The 23,487-nt window shown below is 54.7% G+C and overlaps 1 protein-coding gene across 1 annotated transcript in view; it reads right to left on the reverse strand.

Moving 5' to 3' along the window:
• Window positions 1-2,331: 2,331 nt before the first annotated feature.
• Window positions 2,332-23,487, reverse strand: part of PGBD5 (piggyBac transposable element derived 5) — an 87,185-nt gene continuing 66,029 nt past the window's right edge. The window contains exons 4-7 of the mRNA XM_059900217.1: window positions 12,998-13,178; window positions 9,368-9,565; window positions 4,044-4,149; window positions 2,332-2,730 (exon numbers count right to left, since the gene is read on the reverse strand). Coding sequence (XP_059756200.1) covers window positions 2,535-2,730; window positions 4,044-4,149; window positions 9,368-9,565; window positions 12,998-13,178 — 681 coding nt within the window. The 3' untranslated portion in view covers window positions 2,332-2,534. The remainder of the gene's footprint in view (window positions 2,731-4,043; window positions 4,150-9,367; window positions 9,566-12,997; window positions 13,179-23,487) is intronic.

Consider the following 23,487-nt stretch of genomic DNA (forward strand, 5'->3'; position numbering starts at 1 on the left):
AGAAGCTTAGAAGCTCCAGGGGTGCTTTGTTCAGCCTCTGCCAGGATTGTGCTGGCCGCCCCCCGCCCCCCGAGAACCTCGCACTGGGCCCCTTCCTGGTCACCAGTAATGGCCAGCTTCTCAATGAGCCCGTCCAGTGGGGACCCGCCGGCCCTCAGACCCAGGGAGGTATGGAGTCTGGTGAATGTTAGCGAGTCACTCCACATCCCATCCGAGGGTGAGGTCCGGGTCCCTGCAGGTTTTCCTAATCAGCGCTGCCTGTCACTCTGCCCTCCTCCCGGAAAGGGAAGAGAAACCGCTCTCAACCTGAGAGCTGGTGCGGTCGCCGCAGCCTCCGCTAGAACCCAGCTGAACTGTTGTCCCCTCAGTCATTTCTCAGAAACCAGGTGGCCACTGTCTTGAGTTCAGAGCACTAAGATGGTGTCTTTACTCTGTAATCACTTGGTGATGTGAAGTCACCCACTACTGGTCACGGCAGCGCCTCTTGTGTTGAATCAGAATGACGCACAGCCTGGGAGAGGACGGACCGCCAGGCTGGGAGACAGGCGCGACATGTCTGACGGCAGAGGCGCTTGCAATACAACTAAACGCTCACGGGGGGCACTAGACATCCATATACGTGTCTCCAGTCAACACTTTTAGCTGAATTCCTCTTCTAAACTGCTCACTGGTTCATGGTGCTACAACAGTCAAGATCGTGTACATGGGATTATACAGGAAATCAAGACTTAAAAAAAGGAGCCCGGATTTTTGTCCCTGACCTTTTAAACAAACTCACGTATTAACAAAGAGTCAACATCTAAATAGACTTTTATTTTTTTCTTTTACTTATTTGGACAGAAAAGAAAATTCGTCAGCTTTCATTAGAGTCTCCCTAAGTGCTGGAAACGCATTAAACTCAGAAATAGTGGACCTTGTAGAAAAGCATCACAAATTAAAAATAGATTTCTCCATGTGGTAAAAGTGCTTCCAATCCAATTAAAGGACACGGCAAAGGTGTGTTGAGACGCGATTTAAAATTTGGCCTACGATCCGTGGCATCGGATTAAAACCACAGGTGAGGTGACCGTCATGAACCCGGGGACAGAAATGATGTGAGTTGGGAGCATGCCGCCAGCAACACTTTTAATTAACTGAGTGACAACAGGGAAGAACGTCCCAAAGCCTGAGTAGAGTAGGTTTGCATCTGTAAAAATAAGGGGGCGACATAAACTGGGTCGAAGGGGCATCACGTAACTCTAGAAATTACTTGTTTCTTATCTGCGGGGACAGCCAGACCAGCCGACCACCCTGGCCGAGGTCTCCCAGGGAGACCGGTGGACCTTGGTTCAGAAAAGGCCCAAGTGTTCTGGGCAGTAAGCAAAGCCCTTGCTGCCACTGCTCGTCACGTAGGCCTTTCGGGCTGGCGGTGAGCAGGCCCCCGGCCCGCGGGAATCACGCCCAGCCAAGCTGGTACAGGTGGGTTTGCCAATGCCCACCACACCGTTCGGAGGCCGGCAGACACTGCCCGGTGACCATGTGAGGGAGAGAGTTTGCGAGTGGTCATCCGTAGAGACATTCTGTTGTCTCAGCCATGCTATGTATTTTCCAAAACAAGTGGTTCTGCTAATGATGACCGAGCTCAAGGCCCGCAGGCCCCCGTGTTCTGATGGACGCGAGGTGCCCTCTCTGGCCCAGGTCCAGGCCTGTGATCATGCAAAGAGCCACGACAGGGTGGGGCGAGAGGGGGAGAGCAGAAAAGAAGAGGGACATTTCCTTTTACAGAAGATTTGAAGCAACAGTAAGAAAATAACCTGAAGATATATTTAAAAATAAAAACCGGCCTCACACTTCACTGCCATTCTCCCTTTCTCCCCGTCCACCAGCCACGCAGGGATGGGCAGGAAGGCCGCGTGGACGTATCAGAGGGCCCCGCTCCCCGCGCCGTCGCTGCCTTTTCGTGGCGCCGGGTTGTGTTTCTTCTTCTGCGAGCCCCGTTCTAAGCTGCCTGCACAGGGCAAACGCTGGGAAACCCTCCGGGCTCCCGCACACACCTGAGCAGTCCCAGCTGCGCAGAGCCCACCCGGCTCGCCTCCCGCCACCCGCAGGCACGGCGAGGCGCGAAGCACGTCACGACGTCTCTCCATCTTCACCAAGCAGGACGCGCTCCGGCTCGTCTCATCCCATCCCTGGCGCCCCTGGTGGCTGCAGCCCTCCCAGGTCCCCTGTGCTGAGCGGGCTCTCCCGCGGCCTCCGGGGCGTCGTGAGGGTGCCCTCCATGCCCCGCGCTGGCTGCACGGAGGGTCTGGCTCGGGGCCACATCTGCAGGATGCCCCGCTCTCCGGAGGGAGGCCGTGCTCTTCTTTGCGTGGAAAGCGGGGTGGCGCCATCCTCTGACCAGGTCCGTCCTGGTCCCTCCAGAGGCCCTGAGCACCCCTCCCGGGCCGCAGCCCCACGCAGGGCGTCTCCGGGTCTCTGGCCGGCGGGTCGGACGTCAGGCTCCCCCGCCCCTCCCTGGACCCGGTCCTTACCTAACCCGGGCCGCGCCCGCGGCATCAGAGGCTCGGAGAGGTGTCCTCCAGGCCCAGCAGCTCTCGCACGAGTGTCTCCCCGAACTGGGCCCGGCTGTACCTCTTCACGTGGTAGGCCTCCGACATCTTGTACAGGATGTAGGCGTTGTTGACGGCGATACTGACGGCAAACCAGAACACCTGTTGCCAGGTCTTGTTTGGTTTATGAGAAATGAAATACCTAGGAGGACAGAACGGCAAGGGAGGCTGACTCAGACGGTGCCCGGGGACCCGGTGCAGGAGAGACATCCCCGAAAGGCCTCATCGGGGTCAGCGAGCTGCCGCAGGGGGCGCGGCGGCGGGAACCCGGCTGTGGGGAGGGGCGGGAGGGCGGGGCAGCCTCTCTCTGAGGCTCGGTCCCGTGAACCGTACTTGAACGTGCCAACAACCCCTATCCAAGGTCAGGTGGGAGGAGGCGGGTCACCACAGGGGACACCGAGACCAGGGGCCAGGCCTCTGCGGTGCAGCCCGGAGCTCTGGAGGGAACCGGGCCGAGGGGCTCCCCGGGTCGCCGAGGGCCCCCCCGGGTCGCCGAGGGCCCTGCTCAAGCGCGGCACATCCCGAGCCATCTCGCGCCCCGTCCGCCCGCAGCTCTGTGCGTGTCTCTTCACCACCCCCGCCTCCCCTCAGAGGGAGGCCTCCTCTGCCCCTAGACGGAGGACGGCGCTCCCCCGAGACGGCCAACTCAGGACCCATCCCTGCGCCGCGTCCTCCGTCTGCACGTGTGTCTCTGCACCCCGGGGGCCGGTAGCCTCGGCACCACCGAGACGCCCAGCCAGGGCGGCCGCGGATGTCCGTTCGCGCAATCGTGCCGATTCCCCTGGAGCCACCGCGCAGGCGCCAGGCACGCCGCAGGCTCCGCGGAGACCGTCCGGTGACTCCCTGCGCAGCGGGGCTCCCTCTCACGCCCGGGCTTTTCCAGGAGACGCAGGACCACGTGCTGCCCTCCCCGCCCGCAAGCAGCCTGGGGGGACGTCCGTGCCCCTCAAGGAGGGCTGCGAAAATGCCCACCGCCTTTGGGGTTAGTCCAACCCTGTTCCAGGCTGTGAGGCTCAGGCCCAGTAATTTCATAGGCAGACCGAGGTTCAAGGGCAATCATTTCTTCCCTCCTGTTGTGGACACAGGAGCTCGCCCCGAGACAGCAGGGGGGCGCGTACACGCACACCGCGTGTGCACTTGACGACGACCCCACACCTGCGCCCGCGCCCGCACGCAAAAGAGCTCCATAACCAGTGCCGGAAAACACGCGGCCCGGTCCGACGGCGCCCAGGGCCCAGAGGGTGTGGGGTGCAGGCCAGCGGCTGAGATGGGGGGGGAGGGGCAGAGAGGGCAGTGGTGCAGGAGGTGGGGGGCTGGGCGGGCCGGGCCACGGGCTCGGGATTTTATCCCTCGGGCTCTCCCGTTGTCAACTCTGAACCTGGGGACGCTGACCGCCCAGCGGCCCCTCTGTTCTCGGCGGCGAGGCCTCCCGTGCCGGGGCGCCGGCTCACTTACTTGCTGTACTTGTCATCGTACTTGCAGATGTAGCTGAGGTGGGCGGCGAAGGCCTCCACGGCCAGGGGGCAGGGGATCTCCCCACTCCTCCTCTTGATGATCACGCCTGCGGGGAACAGACGGGACGTCCCCTCTGAGCCACCCCCCGCAGACCCCCGTTCAAAATGTGCCCCCCTCCCCCCTGCCTGCTTGTCAAACAGACGGCAGGGGAGGAGATGGAGGGAAACCACCACCAACACCGCCACTGCAGCTTCAGGGGAGCACAGGACACCGGGCCACAGCACGGGCCACGGCACAGGCCACGGCACAGGCCACGGCTGGGCCCGCGGGTGGTGAGGCACAAAGGCGGCCGTAAGCGGAGCGGGGCTGCTGCACCCGATGGGACCTTGAGACCAGAGGGGGAGCTCAGGACCCACCTTCCCTCTCCCTTCCTCCCTCCCCCGGGCTTCAACCCCTCCCGCCAGGGTCTGAGCGGGGGTGGGAGGAGGTGGTCACCGAGGTCAGGGAGCAGGGGGTCCCTTCCGCCTGCTCTGGCGCCTCCATCAAGGCAGAGGGTGAGACTAGAGGCCAGAAGGTGCAGCAGCGGCCCCGACCCCAGGCTCTTCCACGCCTCGCCCCGCGGACAGAACCCTGTACACCCAGCTGCTCCCGGGACGCCCTCTCTCACACGCCTTCAAACGCCTTTGCCTCCCAAATACACATGGAACCGCGTCCCGGGGCCACTCGCCGAGGTCACGGCAAGATTCAAACGTCCCACTGACCGGGCATGAGAAGCAAAAAGAGGTCATCAGTCCTCTTCAACCTGCTGTCCAACAACCTGCTTTCCAAGACCTGCCCCGCCCGCCCGGGTGGACGTCCACTGCGCCCACGGAGGGGACGCGGGGGCGGGAAGGACACTCGTGCGAGCGAGGTCGGGATTACAGAGCGCTTCCTCCGCGCAGCCCGCCGCCATCCCCGCCGCCCGCAGAACGATGTGATTAGGAGAACAGCGCCATTCAAAGGGCTGTGGGTTTTCAGCATTACTTAAATGGGCGTAACTGAAGTAAAAATGGTCACACAGGTCCATCTGCTGAGACTGAGCCCTGAGCCGGGATCTTTTTTGTCTCCCACCCCGCTCCCCCAGTACTGAATTTTTGCACTGAAGAAGCACCTGGACATCTTGTGAGAGACTGAGAAGCCAGGCCCCGCCCCTAGAGTTGTGGTCTGGGGAAGCCCGGGGCAGGACCCAGGCAACACACTTCCTAAAGCCTCCAAAGCTCAGAGGACCTCCGTGCCCAGCCAGAGGGTCGTGGGCCCTGGTTGCTTAGGGATCCTTTCCCCACTCAGAGAGACGTTCTACGGTCGGGTGATGCAGACGCACGTGCATCCTCCAAGGCTGGGCTCCTGCCTCCAAGGAGGGCTGTGTCTCTGCAGCACCCTTCCTGAGGGGACCTGTGCTGGTGTCTTTGCTCACCACCCTGCCCAACCTCAAGTCCCAGTGGGCAAACACCCCAGTTTCACACCCCGGCCCAGGCACATGGCCTTGGGTGGTTTCCCACCTCCAGCTCCATTTTAATTTGCCCGACTTTCGCCTACAGCCTCCCCTGGGACTAAGGAGGTCCCTTTAGGGCTCCCCGGAGTCCACGTGGGTATGAGCAGATCAGACCATCCCATAAAGAAATAAAATCCCCTCCGTTCTTTTCCCAGAAGTGGAGGACAACTCACTCCGAGTCACCAGGGCTCCCAGCGGGTCAGGCCCGCTGTCCGAGGGCCTCGGCCAGCACCGTGCCCCTGGGGCTCCCCGCCTGCAGCTCCGGCTGCTGCCTTCCACACAGCCAGGGCACTAGCTCCAGGGCCGCCGCTGTCCCAGCACACCCAGCCGTGCCAGGCCTGCTTTCCTTCTCCGTTTCCTTCCCATCCCTTCGAACGTTTTAACTCAACATGAGGATTGCAGCTGGAAATCTCAGGAGAGTGGTTTCAAAATCCAGGTGTGCGTCAGTCTCTAGCATTTCCCCAAGTTCATAAACAAGTCCACGCTCCTCTCTCCTGAAATTTTGGTATTTAGATACTATTCGAGCTGGAAAGGGTAAGTCTGCTGTCCTATAATATCCTTTTCTGAGGACTGAAAACTTTAGACATTGGAAATATTGACAAGAGGTGATGTGCTATTTATTGTGTCCGCTGGCCTCATAACCAGGAATGCCGTGCTCTCCTGGGTGCACCCTGTACATTTACAGCCGTGTGGGGGACCCTCTGTGCACAGCTTTATTCCACGTGTCTACCTCTGTGACACCGCAGGTCCACGTGGGCCTATGAGAGGACCACGTGTCTTCATGTTCCAGGGAGTTCTGTCTTCTGCCTTCCCCGGGCTTTTTCTGGCTGGGCTGACCTTCTTTCCGTCCTTCTGTAAGTCTGAATGAATGAGTCAAGACCTGACTCACAGACCCATGCAGACATTCCACACTCACATTAGCCTCATGGAATCTGAACCCTAAGTGGGCAAAGAGGGAGATGGCAACGAGACGGTAGACTCAAAATGGATTCTAGAAGAAACGCAAAAGGATGCGGTTCTCGATGGGGATATGTCCCTGGATGAATGACAGCATGTAACTTAAAAAGCCTGCATACGCTCACAGTCTCTGAAAGAGGGCTCATTTTCCCTTAGAATCTGGAGTAAGGAATAATCAATCAATCCCTAAAATGTCCATAACTAGTTACATGTTTTCTAAAATTTGAAATTCTGCTCATCTTTTACAAGAACAAATATGGTCACAGTAGACGACAGTATAAAGCTGAGAAGCAGTCTTTAGAATATAGGAGACTTTGTCATCTGGGTGACATTTAAAATAAGTAGGGAAAAAAAGAATTATTTGATAAATGGTTCAGGTACAGAGGTGGGGCTGCTTGGTCAACAACCTTTGCCACTTAACGAAAAAAAAAAATAGTAGCAGCCCAACTGGTGCCACGACCAAAATAAATTCCAAGCGGATGACTGCAAAGTGCACAAAATCACCCTATAAAATAACCAAGTGAACTATACTCACCTGGCCTTGGGACAGAGCAGGGGCTTTAAAGCATGAGAGCAAATAACATGATCGACAGCTGTGCCTATGCAGAAGTGAAAAACCCTTTGTATGTTAAAATTACTGGCCATAAATAAAGGCAAAAGGAAAACAAATGAAGAAAACTATCTGCTATAGGCATAAAATCTGCTTTCAATTTTGTAAGACAAATACTTCAAATGAAAAATTGACAAGAACATGAAGAAATCATTGAAAATTAGCTAAAAACACAGGAAAAGATGTTCAACCCCACCAACAGTCATGGCGATTCATATTTAAAATTTTGTAGCATTTTTCAGCCATCATATTGACAAATTTAGAAAAGAAAAAAAATAGTGTTGATAAAGCAGGAGGAATCTCAGTCCCCTTGTAACCTACTGCAACAGCAATAATACAGCCTTTTGGCAACACAGCATCAAGAGCCTTAAAAACGTTCAGACCCTTCGGCCCAGCCATTCAACTTTTAGATTTATCTTGGAAGTGATCAAAGGATCAAAATGATCAAAGGAAGTGATCAAAGATGTACCTGAAGATTTATATATGAAGATCTTCACTACATCATTATTCATATTATGAAAAAAGGATCATTCATAGGGGCCAAGATAAAGAAATTATGATACATCTAAGGATGGAATACGAGGTGGTTTTTAAAAATCATGTCTTTGAAGTACACCGAAAGGAAAACTACCTCCCTTCATTAAGAAACGAGGCCCTAGGATGTGGACCAGGAGAAGGATTCCCAGTGGGGAGCGTGCCGGCCACACGGCCTCCGCTCTGCGAGCCCCCTTGGCCGCACCCAGGGTCTCCTCTCACCCGCCGGGCTCCCAGTGTCCACAGGCCCTAGGGGGGCCCAGGGGCCTGGCGGTGGGGGTCAGTCTGTGGCCAGGCTGTGGACATACTCCATGGGATTTTCAAGGGCGACTAGGGTCGGGGGCTGCGTGATGTATAATAGAGTACGTACTTTAGAAAACTATCACGGAATTGAACACAAATACTAGTTTCGGCGTATTTAAAAATCACCCCTCCCAATTTTCTCATCTTCCCTCAACAGCCTCCTGCCTCCTTCCCTTGGTGCCCGATTTAAGGGTCCCAGTCCTTGATATCGGGGTTTTCAGGTGTGTCTTCTTCAATCCTATTGCAGGCTTCTCCCTAACCTCCCCAAATGCGGTCTGTTCTCTGCTACCTCATTTCACCCAGCTCAGACAAGTGAGAAGTCCTTGCTTCGGGACATCGTTTCAGAGGCTATCACTTAACGTAACTTGGTGGGAAGCAGCTCCCATGCCCTACACCCACACCTGTTCCTAGAGACACTCTGGCCCCGAGGCCCCAACCGCAAGAGAGCAGAAGTCCAATTCAAACCGGCCTTCAGCTGACAAGGTCAATTCCAAACCTCTCCTCTAAGTGCCCTTGACATAGCACTCGAGGTGGGGGAGGCTTTCTCCACCCCCTACACATAAGTGGGGTAACGACACCCACGTGCTTGAGTCCCTCAATTGCAATCTCCACTGAAATGTAACACAACTTAGGTGTGTGCGTGGGGTGAAGGATGGGAATAAATGAACAAGAGGCACTAAATACACACCCACATACCACATACATACACACATACCATGCACACGCAGACACACACACACACATTGCACACCCCTGAGCTCCTTAGCAGTGTTCCTTTAATAGAGAAAAGGAAAGATGTCTTAATGTAAAGGAACACAAGGGACTTTTCAAATACACTACGCAACGATAAATATTTTTGTAAAGGGTCCCTTTGTCACTGCAATTTCCTTTTCTGTTGTTTAATCGTGTTTGAGCTGTAGCTTCCCTTAAATATAAGGCTCCTTGCTAAATGAATCCCCTTGTTAGCAATGGATTTTAAATTCCAAGGAAAATCAATGACGATACAAACTGAACCCCCCAAAAACCCAACGCAAGCGATTAACTTCTAAGGAAGACATTTTAAAGATAAGAATGGTGGACTTTCTTTCCCCCCCTCCCATCAGAACAGATTTTTCACAGAATCCTAGATGACGATCATGTAAATGCCGTTCAAACGGAGCCTATTAATCACACCGCGTACGACCTGGGGGACCTGCAAATGCCAGCCTCACGGCTTCTGTTGACGGCTGGCAAGTCCCAGGCAGCGGACAGCCTGCGGGCCCAGGAAGCACTTGCCGCCCCGCAAAAGGCAGCAGCCGTCACCCTGCGGCCCAGAGCCGAAGAGGGGCGGGGGCCACCCGACGCCAGAGCTCACCCACACCCCTGCCCCGGGGCCCACCGCGTGCCCACCTTGCTGCACGGGCGAGTAGGCGTTGGTCAGGAAGCGGAAGTGCCCCTTGTTGTACCAGCAGATGAGGGACATGCTCCCCTTCACCCGGATGCTGTGCTGGCCCCGGGCGGGCGGCAAGGCCGGGCTGGTCAGCATGGAGGGCGGCAGGCCGGTGCAGTCACTCTTCCTGGAGCTGAGCAGCCCGCAGCAGTAGATCCCTGCGGGGACACGGACCGCACGGCCTCAGGGCGGCTCCCCCCGACCCCCGGGGCTCGGCCCTCAGGGGGCCCCTCTAGAAGAGATGGTGAAGTGGGGGCTTTCATCCCAGATGTGCTGTCCCCCCCCCCAACTTCCGTACGTACTAAGATCACAGGGAAGAGCTAACGCAAGCAGGGCGTCGGCAGTAACAACGGCCGCTCTCGCGGCCAGAGGGCTGGCTACCTGCCAGCACAGGGCTGAGCCCGAGGACCCATCCTCCCTCCTGCTTCTAGAAACTTCTGAGCACATGCGATGCACCGGCACTGCAGGCTCCCAGCTGGGTGGGCAGAGACGGGCATCGTTAGCACAGGTCTGTCTGCCGTCTAAGCCTGACCCAGCCAGTCACCACCCACCCTCACCAAGACTCGCCGGGCACCCGGGCAGCCCCGGCCGCGTGCAGCCAAGTGAAAGGCAGAGGAGGCAGGGAGTCATCACAGGACACGCACTACACGGGGTCCTGCCTGTGCTGTACGCGTGGGGACCCTGGGTGGCGGAGCTTCCTGAGGGGCCTCGACGCCCAGCACGTTCCACGGGGCAGGAGGCCCTGCAGGCAGAGACCAGCAGGAACAAGGAGCCTTCTCTAAATTCCGCCGGGACTCGAGGTCTTTCCCAGCCCTCCCTGCTCGTGGTCCCCAGCTTCCCCCACCCGCACAGGAAGCCGTGGGGAAGCCCACACCTCCCCACACCCGGTGGGGGGGGACGTGATGGGGCACTTTGACTGAAGACCCGGGAGCAGTCCGCCCCTCCGGGCTGACACTATGGGCACGTGTTCCAGGCCCACGCTCTCCTCACCACTGCTTCCCCCCCCAATGCTGGAAGGACGGCTGATGACTTCCTGTCCTCCGTGCCACCCCAGAAGCAGCAGTGGGTGAGGAATAACACCCGCGGGGGGCGGGGGGCAGGCCCAGTGTTGCTGCCAGAAAGAAGAGGGCTCCCTGCGGCTCCCATCTCTACAGATCCAACCACCCAGACTCCGCTGGCCTTGAGATTTAAGAAGAACCTGTCTTCAAAACAGGGCAGAGGATTAGACGAATGAGGATAGTGTTTTAAATCGCCCATCGGGCTTGGTGAACCCAACCACCCAAAGAGCAGCTGCCTTCTCCTAACAGGGGAAGAAGAGAATCCGGCAGCACGCAAGTTTATTTATGAAAAAGGCCATTCTTGCGTGAATATCGTTCCTGGCTATTATTTTACAGAGCAGTCTCTGTGCGCCCAGGAGGGACGGCCAGACTCAGCGGGGACTCCTGTCTTCAACCCCGGCCGCCCTGCCCGTTAGACGCCCCTGGGGGCACCAGGCCAGACGAGGCGGTCCGAGTCCCTGCGGGTGGGGGCAGCCAACCGTGAGCGACGTGGAGACAACCTCCCCGCGTGTCGGTCATCACAGGGGAAGCCCAGGAGGTCATGAGGGAGGGCTCACAGCCTCAGATGCTTCTAACAAACAGCCGAAGAAATCTTTGTCTGCTCTCGGAAAACTTCTAATTCCACGTCTACTTATTTTCTTCCCACTGGAAGATTCTCCTCCATCCTCCGCTAATTCCCCATGCGGGGAGGGCCCAGGCCAGCAGCCCAGCTCTCAGGGAAGCCTCTGGTGTCCTCACTCAGCACCCCACCAGCCCACATGCTACAAGCGGGTCCTGACTATGTCATGCGACTCTTGGTCCAGGAGACAGGGACACCCACGGTGTGGGGCAGGGGGCGGGCCTGCAGGGCACACGAACGCTGTGGGGGGCAGTTCTGGGAACCCCGGGGGCCATGCACGTGACACTCACCCTGGGACCCGCACGAGCGGGCCAGCGGGCACGGCAGCCCTGGCTCTCACCCCACGCTCTGACACGGGCACCCACTGTGCTGGGTTAACGTGCGTCAGGGCCAGTTTTCTCCAACTTGACTCCATGGCCCCTCTTCACATAGTCTGACCTCTCCACACGGAATTCTCTCAACAATTAAACCCTGAGCCCTGCTGGGACCAGACTTACAGATGAGTAAGACGCAGCTGAGGCCAGCAAGAGCACAGGGTCCAGGCTGAGGCCACAGGTTGAAAGCTGTGGGCTCCCCGTTACTTGAGAGGGTTTGCTTTTCTTTTTTTTTTGGCTGCATCGGGTCTTAGTTGTGGCATGCAGGCTTCTCTCTAGTTGCAGCACGCAGGCTCTCTAGTTGAGGCGTGTGGGCTCAGTACTTGTGCACGGGCTTAGTTGCCCTGCAGCACGTGGGATCTTAGTTCCCCGACCAGGGACTGAACCCACATCCCCTGCAGTGGAAGGCGGATTCTTTACCACTGGACCAGCAGGGAAGTCCAGAGAAGGTTTGGTTTTAAGGCCAGACATCAGATCTGTTGCTAAGCAACAGGTCTGCAATTCCAGCGTCTGGAGTAGCTGAGTGGGGGCTTTCTGTGTTTCTCCCGAGTGGACTGGATATAAATCCCAGATGTAGGACGAAGTGAAGGCAGATACAACCTGCCATGGGGCTTCCTGACTCGGCCCAGGTCTGTCTCTATAGCCCCATTTCTGCCAGAGCCCTGGAAGGCTTGCCCTATCTTTGCAACAAACGAACCAGGCATCTTAGCACTGAGGGGAACCAACACCTTTCTGAGGCCCATTGTACTGCTGCCTGTATTAATGCACACAATTCTCTGCCCAGCTGGAAGGGGCCACATTACAGACCGGGGTGGGGAGTTCAGACTTCCTAAGAGTCTTAGTAGGAGCTGTGCCTTGGTGCTGTGGATTTAACGTTTGTGTCCCCCGCACCCCAAATTCCTATGTTGAAAACCTAATGCCTGAAGTGATGCTATTTGGAGGTGGGCCTTTGGGAGGTGCTTAGGTCATGAGGGTGGAGCCCTCATGAATGGGATTAGTGCCCTTATAAAAGAGTCCCTACAGAGCTCCCTAGTCCCTTCCACCATGTGAAGACACAGGGAGAAGTCTGCAACCTGGAGGAGGGCCCTCACCCGACCACACTGGTACCCCGACCTTGGGCATCCAGCCTCCAGAGCTGTGAGCAATGAATTCCTATTTATAGGAACTAAAAAGGATTTATAGGGTGGTCTATAAACCACCCACTCTGTGGTACTTTGTTATAGCAGCCTGAATGGACTAAAACACTAGGAAGACTCCTCGGATGGCCATGGCCTTACCACAAAGGACACAAAGAGATGTGCCCAGAAGACCTGAACTGACCTGTCCCCCAGACCACGAGTCTGGTCTCCCTCCAGACCTCCGGTGCCCAGCAGGGTGCAGGCAGCCGGCAGGCTGGCATGACCTGTCGCCCCGTGGGAGGGCCTCCCCACCTGGCATCCTGTGCTCTGTGCTGCCCGCCACTCGCCTGCATCCCCAGCCTTGCCCACCACTTCTCGGGGGCGGGGGACCACGCTCAGACCCGCTCCCCACTTGCCAAACCTTGCTTTTCAAACTCCTCAAACAGGGTCAGGCTGGTGATGCTGGGCCCCGTGAAGATGATGTAGTTCTTCCCGGCCGCGGTCCGGCACAGGCTCCTGGCCACCATGCTGTGCAGCTGCGGCTTGTTCTTCAGCGCGTCCAGCCCGTCAGGGCCCCCGCCTTCCTTCAGATGGACGTAAATCTGCATCAGAAACACACAAGGGTCAGTGAGCTCAAAGAGGGGTCGGGCAGGGGCCCAACCATTCTGGAAGCACAGGCTTCCGTCTCCGGGCCGGGTGTGTGGGAAAGCCACCCCTCCTCGGGCTTCTGGTTCCACAGTCCCCACCTATCCCAGCATCTCCGTGGCCCACAGAGGCCACCAGTCACTCCCAAGGTTGCCCATCAGCCTGGTGCCTCAGCCCCAGACTGCAATTTAGAAATGTCAAGGTAAAGAAGGAAAAGGTCAAACTGTTACAAGTAATGAATCTGGCAGCTGAGATCAAAAGCAAACACATCCTCCCATTCTGAAGCACAGGAGTCATGTTCACAGTAAACAGAAGTAAAGGCTACTTCACCTGTAAGGGATAAACATATCCGTGCACTTTCCGTTTGAATACAGCTTTTTAATTCACAAAGCACACCCACAATTACCCCCTTATTCTTTACAGTAATCACCATGTGGGCAGAAGGGGTAATATTGACTTCATACTGCAGAGGAGGGGACAGGATCGGGGATTTAAAACTCACCTGACGCCCCAGGACCAGCAAGGATGTGCTGGAATTAGTAAACAATAATTTTAAATTCTGTCCGTGAACATCCTCCAGGATCATCATATCATCTAAGAGGTGGGTGCAGGAAGTGGGAACGGAGTCAAGGAGTGTGTGGTCCTCCCTATGGCTGACTGAGCCATGCAGAATTACCATACGGGTATTAACCACTGTCCTCCTTTAGGAAGGACAGTTCTTCTCATGGAATGTTCCGGGTGCCTTTGCTGGCAGCGGTTCACAGACGGTGCTCAGTGTGCCCGTCACACTGCTCAGGGACCACGCCCGGCAGCTGATGGGCGACAGGGCTCACCCTGACTGTCCTCCGAGGCACAGAACTGCTGAGGGCAGGCCCGTCTGTGCAGACTGAGCACAACCGAGGGCGGGCCCAGGGAGGACCGGCAGGTCCACGGTACCGCCCTCGGGCAAACGGCTGCGGACGATCACTCGCAAAACACAGTGTCTGAGGTTCCTGAGGTAGACGGACAGCAGGCGGTGTAGGTCTTTCTCTAAAAGCAGCTCAACCTCGAGGGCTAATTCTGTCCCGAATACTCACCTGAGACGTCCCCGGGGAGGACCGACTTGCCCACAGGCAACAGTGGGATCACGCAGCAGGACCCCAACACTTCATTTTGGGGTCTTTATGCCTTCACCACCTCATTCCCAGGAGGAACCTCTCTGATAGAGAGTAAAGCACTGATATAGAGAAGCCAATCGTCTTGGCCACGTGTCACGTGAGGTTGCGACCGAGCAAGGATGTCTCCTCAGAACCCGCCTGCTCTCCTTCAGCAAAGCCTGGTCCTGTGGCGCCCACCGTGGGTTCTGCACCAAGGCCAGCTCTGACTCACAGCCCCTCCCAGCTATCCTGCCTGAACTGCTGGCATAGCCACGCTGGGCACTGTGTCCCCAAACCTACCTGGGGACAGTTAGTTTTGTCCCATGTGTCCCTCGAAAGGCAATCGTCCGGCTACAAACACCGAGGATTCTCACCAGGGAATAGAAGGTGTGTTGCTGGAAACTCTCAGGCCAACCTTGATGACACCCCAGGTGGCTTCCAAAGTCCCCTGAGAGACGGGCAGACCGTGGCATACCCTGCCCAAGGCAGGCAACATTTCATAGGATTAAATGCAAAATCCTGCAACCAAGTTCAAAAACTTAACTGCATCTAGTACAGGATGCAAGAAACGTGACTTAACAAGAATACTTCTGGAAAACAAACAAACACTAAACCCTTGGAGATGGCCAACTGCAGGCCTCAGATACCATGACCAGCCTAAGTGATCTTGACCCACATTAAAAACCAGGGTGGTGAGTATCTCATCCTTCCCTGGTCACATCATGACACTGCATCTCCGGGACACCACACTTGCCAAGGCGTAAAGAGAAGGGTGGTGGTCGGCATATTAGTTTGCTAGGGCTGCCGTGACAAAGAACCACAGAGGAGCACAGAGGACTCCAAGAACTTTTCTTTGGCTAGAGAGCTGTGTTATGGAATGATGATTAAGATCTCTCTAAGGCAGAACCAAGATGAATGCATACAAACAGAAAACAGATCTGCAAGCATCAGAGCCCTTACTAACACAGAGCCGTCCAAACACTGAATGGGTGTCCTCAGAGAGGCTCCAGGACAAGCCGGTGGCCCCTCGGGGGGTCTGAGCTTCAACTGCAGGGGGTGTATGCCAGTGTCAGAGGACGGTTCAGAAGCACAGAGATGCCAAGTTCAGATGCCCCAACAAAGCGGCACATAAGACCACGCCCCGCCCCCCATGAACGTGTAGCCCTTGACTCATGAGAGGATGAGCTGGAGCCAGCAAGACTAAGCGTGGCCATCGCAGGGCGACCAACACCAGAAGCATAGCCTTCCCCTGCTTCAGTCCTAAGAGCAAAGGGTGTCGGAGTCTAAATTCAGAGAACACCGCTTCTCTCCTGGATCTAATAATAACCTGGAGAGAATCACGTCTTTCTCACCAACTGCTTTCTCAGCTGAGGCATCGCTTGAGCCAGAGTCTTATAAACTCCTTTCCAGCAATAAAGTCAGTGGTTTGGAAGGTGGGTCCTCCAGGCTCCCGGATATGAGATGCCTTCAAAACATCACCCCCCTGATTTCCAGACCAGACTCAGCTGCACAGACTGGTGTCCTCCCCCATCCCGCCCCCGCCCTCTTTGGAAGCGTGGATGTCCTCGGGGTCGGCGGGTGGGGAAGGGGTGGCACGCAGAGGCGGTGAGGACCTGCCACAGTCCCTGTTGGGACAATGCTGGGAAGGGAACCGGAGCGCCCGGCCAGGGGGCAGTGGATCCCTCACACGGCCCCGAGGGACTGGCCACTTCTGCTCATCACAAGACATGCACCAAGGTATGTCAGCCAGGAGCTGAAGGCAAGGGAGGGCCGTCCTGTCTCAGACTCACCCGTCAGGGCAGAAGAGGGCCGAGGCGCCAGCTCCCAGTTAGCAGTGATATACAGCCCTTCCCAGGCCCCAGAGCTGCGAGACATCCCCTGAGGTCGTGCCTCGAAGTACCTCCCCTACTTGCCAGGCCGCGGGCAAGGGGACGCGTGCCCCCTGCAGGACAAACGTCGTCACTCCGCAAAACGGCGTGGCCTCAGGAATGCATTGTGACTTTCGTGGGCCCTTTTGCTCCCACGGGCCTCTTCCTCCGTGAAAAAGTATTTGTAATTATATTTTCCAACTGCATCGGCATAAAGAGAAGTATTACACGTCGAAGCACTTCCTGCAACTTACAAGGTCGCTATTTTGTCCCTTCTGATTTTAAGAGAAACAGAAACAGTGTCGCAGGCCCCTAAAGTGCTGTGGCCCCTCGGCACCGATCCCCTGATGCTGCGGAGCCGTGGGCCCCGGGCGGGTGGGTGAGGGAGGAGCACACGGAGGCCGCGAAGCCATGGCCCAGGCGGGAGGTGGTGCAGGCGGGACGCGTGGGCCCAGGCGGGATCGCACTGAGTCTCAGGCGCTGAGGGCCTTCGGGCAGCAGCCACGCACAGAAGAAGGTGGAAAGAGGAGACGGTCAGGCGGGCGGATACAGGGGAAGAGTCGGCGCCTGTGGGTGACAGAGGCTGAGCCAGGCCCCTGGGTCGCCAGCATTCGGGGGCGGGCCGTGGAGGAGGGGCTCCCAGGGAGGCGTGGAGGGGAAGGGGGGGAGGGCACCCGGAAGAGGAGGGAGGGCTCAAGAAGGCCCACCAGCCCGGCTGGAAAGCAGTGACCGGGGGGGACACCCGAGGACGCTGGTGACTCCTCCAAGGCCACAGCGGGGCTCGAGGCAGAACTGAAACAGAAATTCTGTTTCTAACTACATGTTATTTAAAATCCAGTCTAAAGGACGATTTCTACCTTCACACACACAACTGTCCTCTCCTCATGCAACTTATTCAATATTTCTGGACAGATATCCATACTCAAATGTCGACACATCGTGCACTTGCTGCTTCTGTTTTGCTGGGTCACGAGTCACCACAAGCCTAGTGGCTTATGCAACACCCGCTGGCACCCCGGCTCTGCAGGGCACGGGCAAGGTTCTGCTCAGGTTACCTCGGGGCTGCAATCAATCAGCATCGCTGGCTGTGGGTGCCCCGTCCCCTGCTGGCACGAGCCGGGAGGGCTCTCAGGTCCTAGAGGCCCCTGCCCTCTCCCCCCAGGGGCCCCTCCATCCTCAGAGCCGGCAGTGGAGACTCTCCCTTGGGTTGAAACCCTCCTGTGCTTCCAGCCCCTTTGCCAAGGAGATCCCTGTTCCTTTTAAAGGCTCACCTCGTTAGGTCAGGTCCACCTGGCATCATTTCCTTTCTAAAATCAGCGGGTTTACGACCATAATTATACCCGCAAAATCAAACTCCCTCCACAGCAACACCTAGATCAGCGTTTGAGTGAAGAGCTGGGGTCATTACACAGGGGCAGGAATCTGTGGGCGTCTTCGATTCCGCCTGCCACCCACGGGGGCACAGCGTTTCAACAGCCGCGTGCCTATGCACCTGACGGACCCAAACACCACGGCTGATGAAGGGAACGCTCCCTCATCTCAGTAATAAAACCAGCAGGGTGGTGATGATGTCATAAAGTTGTTGATGTAAAAGTCAAGTTGATGATGTCAACTTTATTCCCTGAAAATAGACTGATTCCATGTACAATGTGCGGAGACCAGCAGTGAGACCTCCCTACCCAAACACCCCACACTGGTGAGGGTTTGGGAGTGTTCATCACTGCTGGGAACGCTGCCTTGGTACAATCTTTGTGTGCGCGCGCGCGTGTGTGTGTGTGTGTGTGTGTGTGTGTAGATATGTTGACTATATCCTTAAATGGCTATTTTTATGTGTTGCAATTATAGATATTTGGAGATTTTTGTTTTGGCTGCTAAACACACAATCCAATTTAATAAAAAACACAAACTAAATATAATTATAGAAGGACCCCCACCCCCCATCAGGGTTACCCAAGCATAGGCCCACGCGGAACTCGTATCTATTCCCGAGACAGCCCCACCTCAGTTAGCGCTTGTTAATATGCACTGCATTAAGCCCACACCTGGAGGTGATGACAGCCTCTTCCCTGGGATAACACATCTCTCCAAAAGCCATGACGTGCGGTGGTGTTACAGGACCATCTCAGATGACTTAGCTTCACATGGCCACACAGGCAAGTCTGCACACTGGCGTTTCCGCAGATTCCAGCCAGTTCCTTCCCAAGGAGCAGACACTTAGATGCTCCATCAGGAGAAGGGGAGAGGTATGGGGTCAGACGTCTCCCTGTTCCTATCAGGAAATCTGGAAGAAGCCTGAAGCCAAAATGTGGCATCAATAGGAGTCCAAGGAGGGTCTTGAATTATGGCACTCAGTACTAGAAGGTAACGTGAGTTTATCTTTAAAGCGAATATAAAATAGGATCTAAATAGGGACTTCCCTGGCGGTCCAGTGGTTAAGACTTTGCCTTCCAATGCAGGGGGTGCGGGTTCGATCCCTGGTCGGGGAGCTAAGATCCCACATGCCTCAGGGCCAAAAATACCACAACATAAAACAGAAGCAGTATTGTAACAAATTCAATAAAGACTTTAAAAATGGTCCACGTCAAAAAGTCTTTAAAAAAAAAAACATATGATCTACAAAAATAGTAACCTCAAAAGTCCCAGCTGAGGGGCACGGTTTCCAATGAACTGTTAAACTGGGCAGTCAAAAGGCCACACAAGGACTCAACCTGCCTGACCAGTGCCGCTGGGTCAGCCTGGTCCAGCTCTCACTGGTCTGGGTTTGCTTTGACTGAATAACTTTAGCTGGTCTAAGATGTGAACCTGTACCCCTGAGTTGGATGAATGAATCTATGACTCTATGAAAAAAGTCATAAGCTCCCATGGAACCGTACCCCAACTACACGCCATTGCTCCAACTGCTGAAGACAGGCAGCCGATCGTGCGCGGATTTGAAAGCCCGCCTCAGACAATCCCATCAGCACCCCGACAGAGGCAGCCCCACTGAGCGCCCCCACACATCCATGCACTGCGCCGGCGGCCAAGGAAACGCCACTCACTTAAATGTGTAATTGCTGCCTCGCTGGCTTTTCAAACGTTCTCCCTCTCCGTCCACGCACGCAGATAGCACCATCACTCTCCAATAGCTCCTCCTCCAGCAGGTAGGGGCACGGGGGAGCCTCCATCACTGCGTAAAATGGAATTTGCGGTTGAGACCGTTCCCCTCTGAGCTACAAGCTCGTTTGACAAGTGTTGTTAGGGCAGAAAAATGCATCTTTCAATCAAAAGGTTGCCAAGCTTTTCACTTTTCCTACAAAAAAGTTCTTCTTCCTCCTAGGATTTATTAACTTTTTCATATACAGATTTAGAAAGAGAAGGAAGAAAACTGATTGATATATGATATCATATGGTATTACATTTTGCCCCAGGATGTTATTACTAATGTTGTGTATTTTTTATTGACAGCGTAACAGAAAGAATCTTAGGAAACATGGAGTACAGTGGTAATGCCTTGGGAGATGCCTGCACCACGTGACTGTCTATCTTAGCCCTACTTCTGAAATGCCCCAAGACCTCGAGAGGTGGGACCTAGTTCATCACCGCCTCCCCCAAAAGAACACTGGTGACAGCTGCCATCACGGATGGACTCAAGGGTCATGAAGATGCACCAGCTGACGCTTCCACTAAGCTGTCCCTGGGCTTTGCTGGTCTTGACCACTGGCCCTACTTCTCTTGCACAACAGAAGAGAATCGGGCTTTTCCACGGCTGGTGGAGGGCATACCTGGGGACGGGGAAGTCACTCATCAGGGACTACGGCGCACAGAGCAGGTGTAGGCTGTAATCCCAGCAGTGGGGTGACAGCACAAGAGTGCAGGGGCCGCACTCATGGAGACCACGCGGAACAGGCACATGGAGATGGGTGGGGCTGTCACCCATGCGGGGGGACAGCCATGCGTGACAGCCATCAAGTTTAAAGGATGCTCACTCACCTCGAGAGGAACGGAGTCTGCCACCAGGAGACGATGAGGGCGGAAGCCCTGGACTCGATGGGCAAGGGCTCTGCCGTTTACCGGCTTGCGTGATTTGGGGCAAGTTACTTAATTGCTCTGAGCCTTGATTTCCTCATTTGTAAGGATAGTACTACTCTCTGTACCTCTCAAGGCCACTGTCTTTACGTGCAAGTCGTGTACACAGAAGTGATTTTTTTTTTTTATGGCAAAGCTCCCTATCTGTGCTGTAGCCTCTAGATACATGGGGCTGTTTTAATTTAAATTAGCTGAAATTAAGTACAATGAAAAATTCAATTCCTCAGTCACACTGGTCAGGTACTCAGCAGTCACATGTGGCTAGTGGCTGCCGTGGTGGAGCCCACGGATACAGGACGTTCCATCCTCATGAAAGTTCCACTGGACGTGCTGCCTTACGCCATCCTTGGCTCAGCAGCCTGGTTTTCCAGCAAAGTCTCCGTGCCATCACCTTGTGGATGGTTTTCACTACCAGTGTTTTCTCATGTCACCTCTCACCAGGACCACGGCCAGGAAGGGCTTGTGCACTGAGACTGTTTTCTACCCCGTCTTCTCCAGCACCTTACAAGAACCTTGCTTTGTTTTATCCCAAAGCTCAAATAATCGGTGAGTCTGTCTTTCAAAATGACGGATTGCGGAGGAAACTCTAATTCGAAAAGATACATGCACCCCAATGTTCAGAGCAGCTCTATTTACAACAGCCAAGCCATGGAAACAACCTAAATGTCCATCGACAGATGAATGGATAAAGAAGATGTTGTACATATATACAGTGGAATACTACTCAGGGACTTCCCTGGTGGCGCAGTGGTTAAGAATCCGCCTGCCAATGCAGGGGACACGGGTTCGAGCCCTGGTCCAGGAAGATCCCATATGTCGCAGAACAACTAAGCCCATGCACCACAACTACTGAGCCTGTGCTCTAGAGCCCACGAGCCACAACTACTGAGTCTGCGAACCACAGCTACTGAAGCCTACGTGCCTAGAGCCCGTGCTCTGCAACAAGAGAAGCCACAGCAATGAGAAGCCCATGCACCGCAACGAAGAGCAGCCCCCATTCGCTGCAACTAGAGAAAGCCTGTGCGCAGCAATGAAGACCCAACGCAGCCAAAAATAAATAAATAAATTAATTAATTAAAAAAAAATAGAATGCTTTCTTAAAGAAGAAAAAAAAGAAATACTACTCAGCCATAAAGAAGAATGAAATAATGCCATTTGCAGCAACATGGATGGACATAGAGATTATCATACTAAGTGAAGTAAGTCAGACAGAGAAAGACAAATATCATATGATGTTGCTTATATATGGAATCTAAAAAAATGATACAAATGAACTTATTTACAAAATAGAAACAGACTCACAGACATAGAAAACAAACTTATGGTTACCAAAGGGGAAAGAGGGGGAGGGATAAATTAGGAGTTTAGGATTAACATATGCACACTACTCTATATAAAATAGATAAACAACAGGGACCAACTGTATAGCACTGTATGTAACTGTTCCCTGTATAGCACAGGGAACTATATTCAATATCTTGTAATAAACCATAATAGAAAAGAATATGAAAAAGAATAGATATATAACGGAATCACTTTGCTGTGCTAACACAACGTTGTAAATCAACTGTACGTCAATAAAACAACAACAACAACAATGGATTGGAGGAGAAGGTGGGCTCTGCACCCCTCACGTGAGTGTAGTTCCTTGGGGAGAGGGCCAGGGTTTAATCTGATCCAGTTAGTGTCTGATGCACCTACATGGCACTTACATTCTTTATTGTCTCTCCTTCCCTGTGCGGTAAGGAGGGCTGGGCAAACTAAACCATTCCACAGAATGAGGAAGGGATTAGTGCTCAGCCGCTTGTTCAAGGACACTCAGGTCTGTGACAGATGTCCTGTGCCCCAGCCAATTCCATCCTGGGACATAGCCACATTCAACCTGGACAGGACTGAAGCTAGCATCCCGGCCACTGCACAATTAAACAGATGGGTATATGCACTGCCCAGTTTTTGATTCCACAAGCAAAATTCACTCTTGTTAATTAATTCCATTCTGAGCCCCATTTTTCAAGCTAATCCAGTTAGTTTTAGGTCAGGAGCAATTCACTAGTAGACAAAAAAAATTAAAAGTCAAATAAGAAAAAAAAAAAAACCTTCAGTGCAAATTCCTCAAGTTCTTTCAACATAAAAAGCATGTCTCAAAATAAGGGAGATGAGTGACAATTTGAGGCTAGAACATCAATCACACAACAATCAAGTTGGGTAAGAAACAGAGACTTGGTTTTTGTCTAAAGGGAGAAAAGTTATCTCCCTGGGGAGAGATCACACCCTAGTGGTCCAGAGGGTGGGCTCCGGGGTCGGGAAGGCTGGGTTTAATCCCAGGTGTGTCCCTTTAGGCTGAGACTTTGGACGAGGCAGCGAATCTCTCTGGGCTTTGGCTTCCTCACCGTGAAACAGGGGCAGGAGCACCCCTACTTCCGAAGATGGTCGTGAACAGAAAATGAGCGATGCACGCAGAGTGCGTAGTTGTGGAGCCGGGCCCGCGGCAAGCGCTCCATGGATGCAAATTGTCCTCCTCTGAACCGCAGAAGCAGCTCATAATCCACGGATTAGACTGAAGGGAGGAAAAGGCTCCCAGAGCAGCTGGTCCAGCCACACCAAGCGTGCGGCCCCTCACAGATGCTCCCAGGGTCCCCTGGACACACCCGGTGATGTGCACGGGGTCAGGCGGCAGGGTCCCCTGGCCTGGGGGCTCCATTTGACTTCCGGCTTCTGAAGCCCAGTGTCTCTGGTGTAGATGCACGCACTGAGCGAGAGGACCACGCTCGCCATTGAGAACGGCTCTGCCCCTGCTCGGCACCCAGCGCTCAGCCCTCTAGAGACTGTCCAGTTGTCCTCTGCAGGCGGAGCACTGGCCCTTCATTAAAGCCCCGCACGGGTCTCCCAGGTCTCTGCTCTGTGCCCCCCTCTGCCCGGTGCCCTCCCAGCCGCCACCTCCCGCTCGGGGACCCTGGGTCTCACACTGCAGAGGCAGGCGGCCTAGTTCAACACATTCAAGCGGGAGAATTCAGCGCTTTAGACTATACCAGCTTTTTTTTTTTTTTTAAATTAGTAGACTCTTTTCTTTCTTCCAAAGAGTCTCAGGGCTTCACATAATCACCGTAGGTCAACACAGCATTAACTAAACTGTGCGCCAGTTTTCCCCACTTTATTCTCAATCTTTCTGACGTTGTAGAGACAGAACAACAGTCTCT

This window comes from Balaenoptera ricei, chromosome 16 (genome assembly GCF_028023285.1).
Source record: "Balaenoptera ricei isolate mBalRic1 chromosome 16, mBalRic1.hap2, whole genome shotgun sequence".
In the NCBI taxonomy this organism is placed as follows: domain Eukaryota; kingdom Metazoa; phylum Chordata; class Mammalia; order Artiodactyla; family Balaenopteridae; genus Balaenoptera; species Balaenoptera ricei.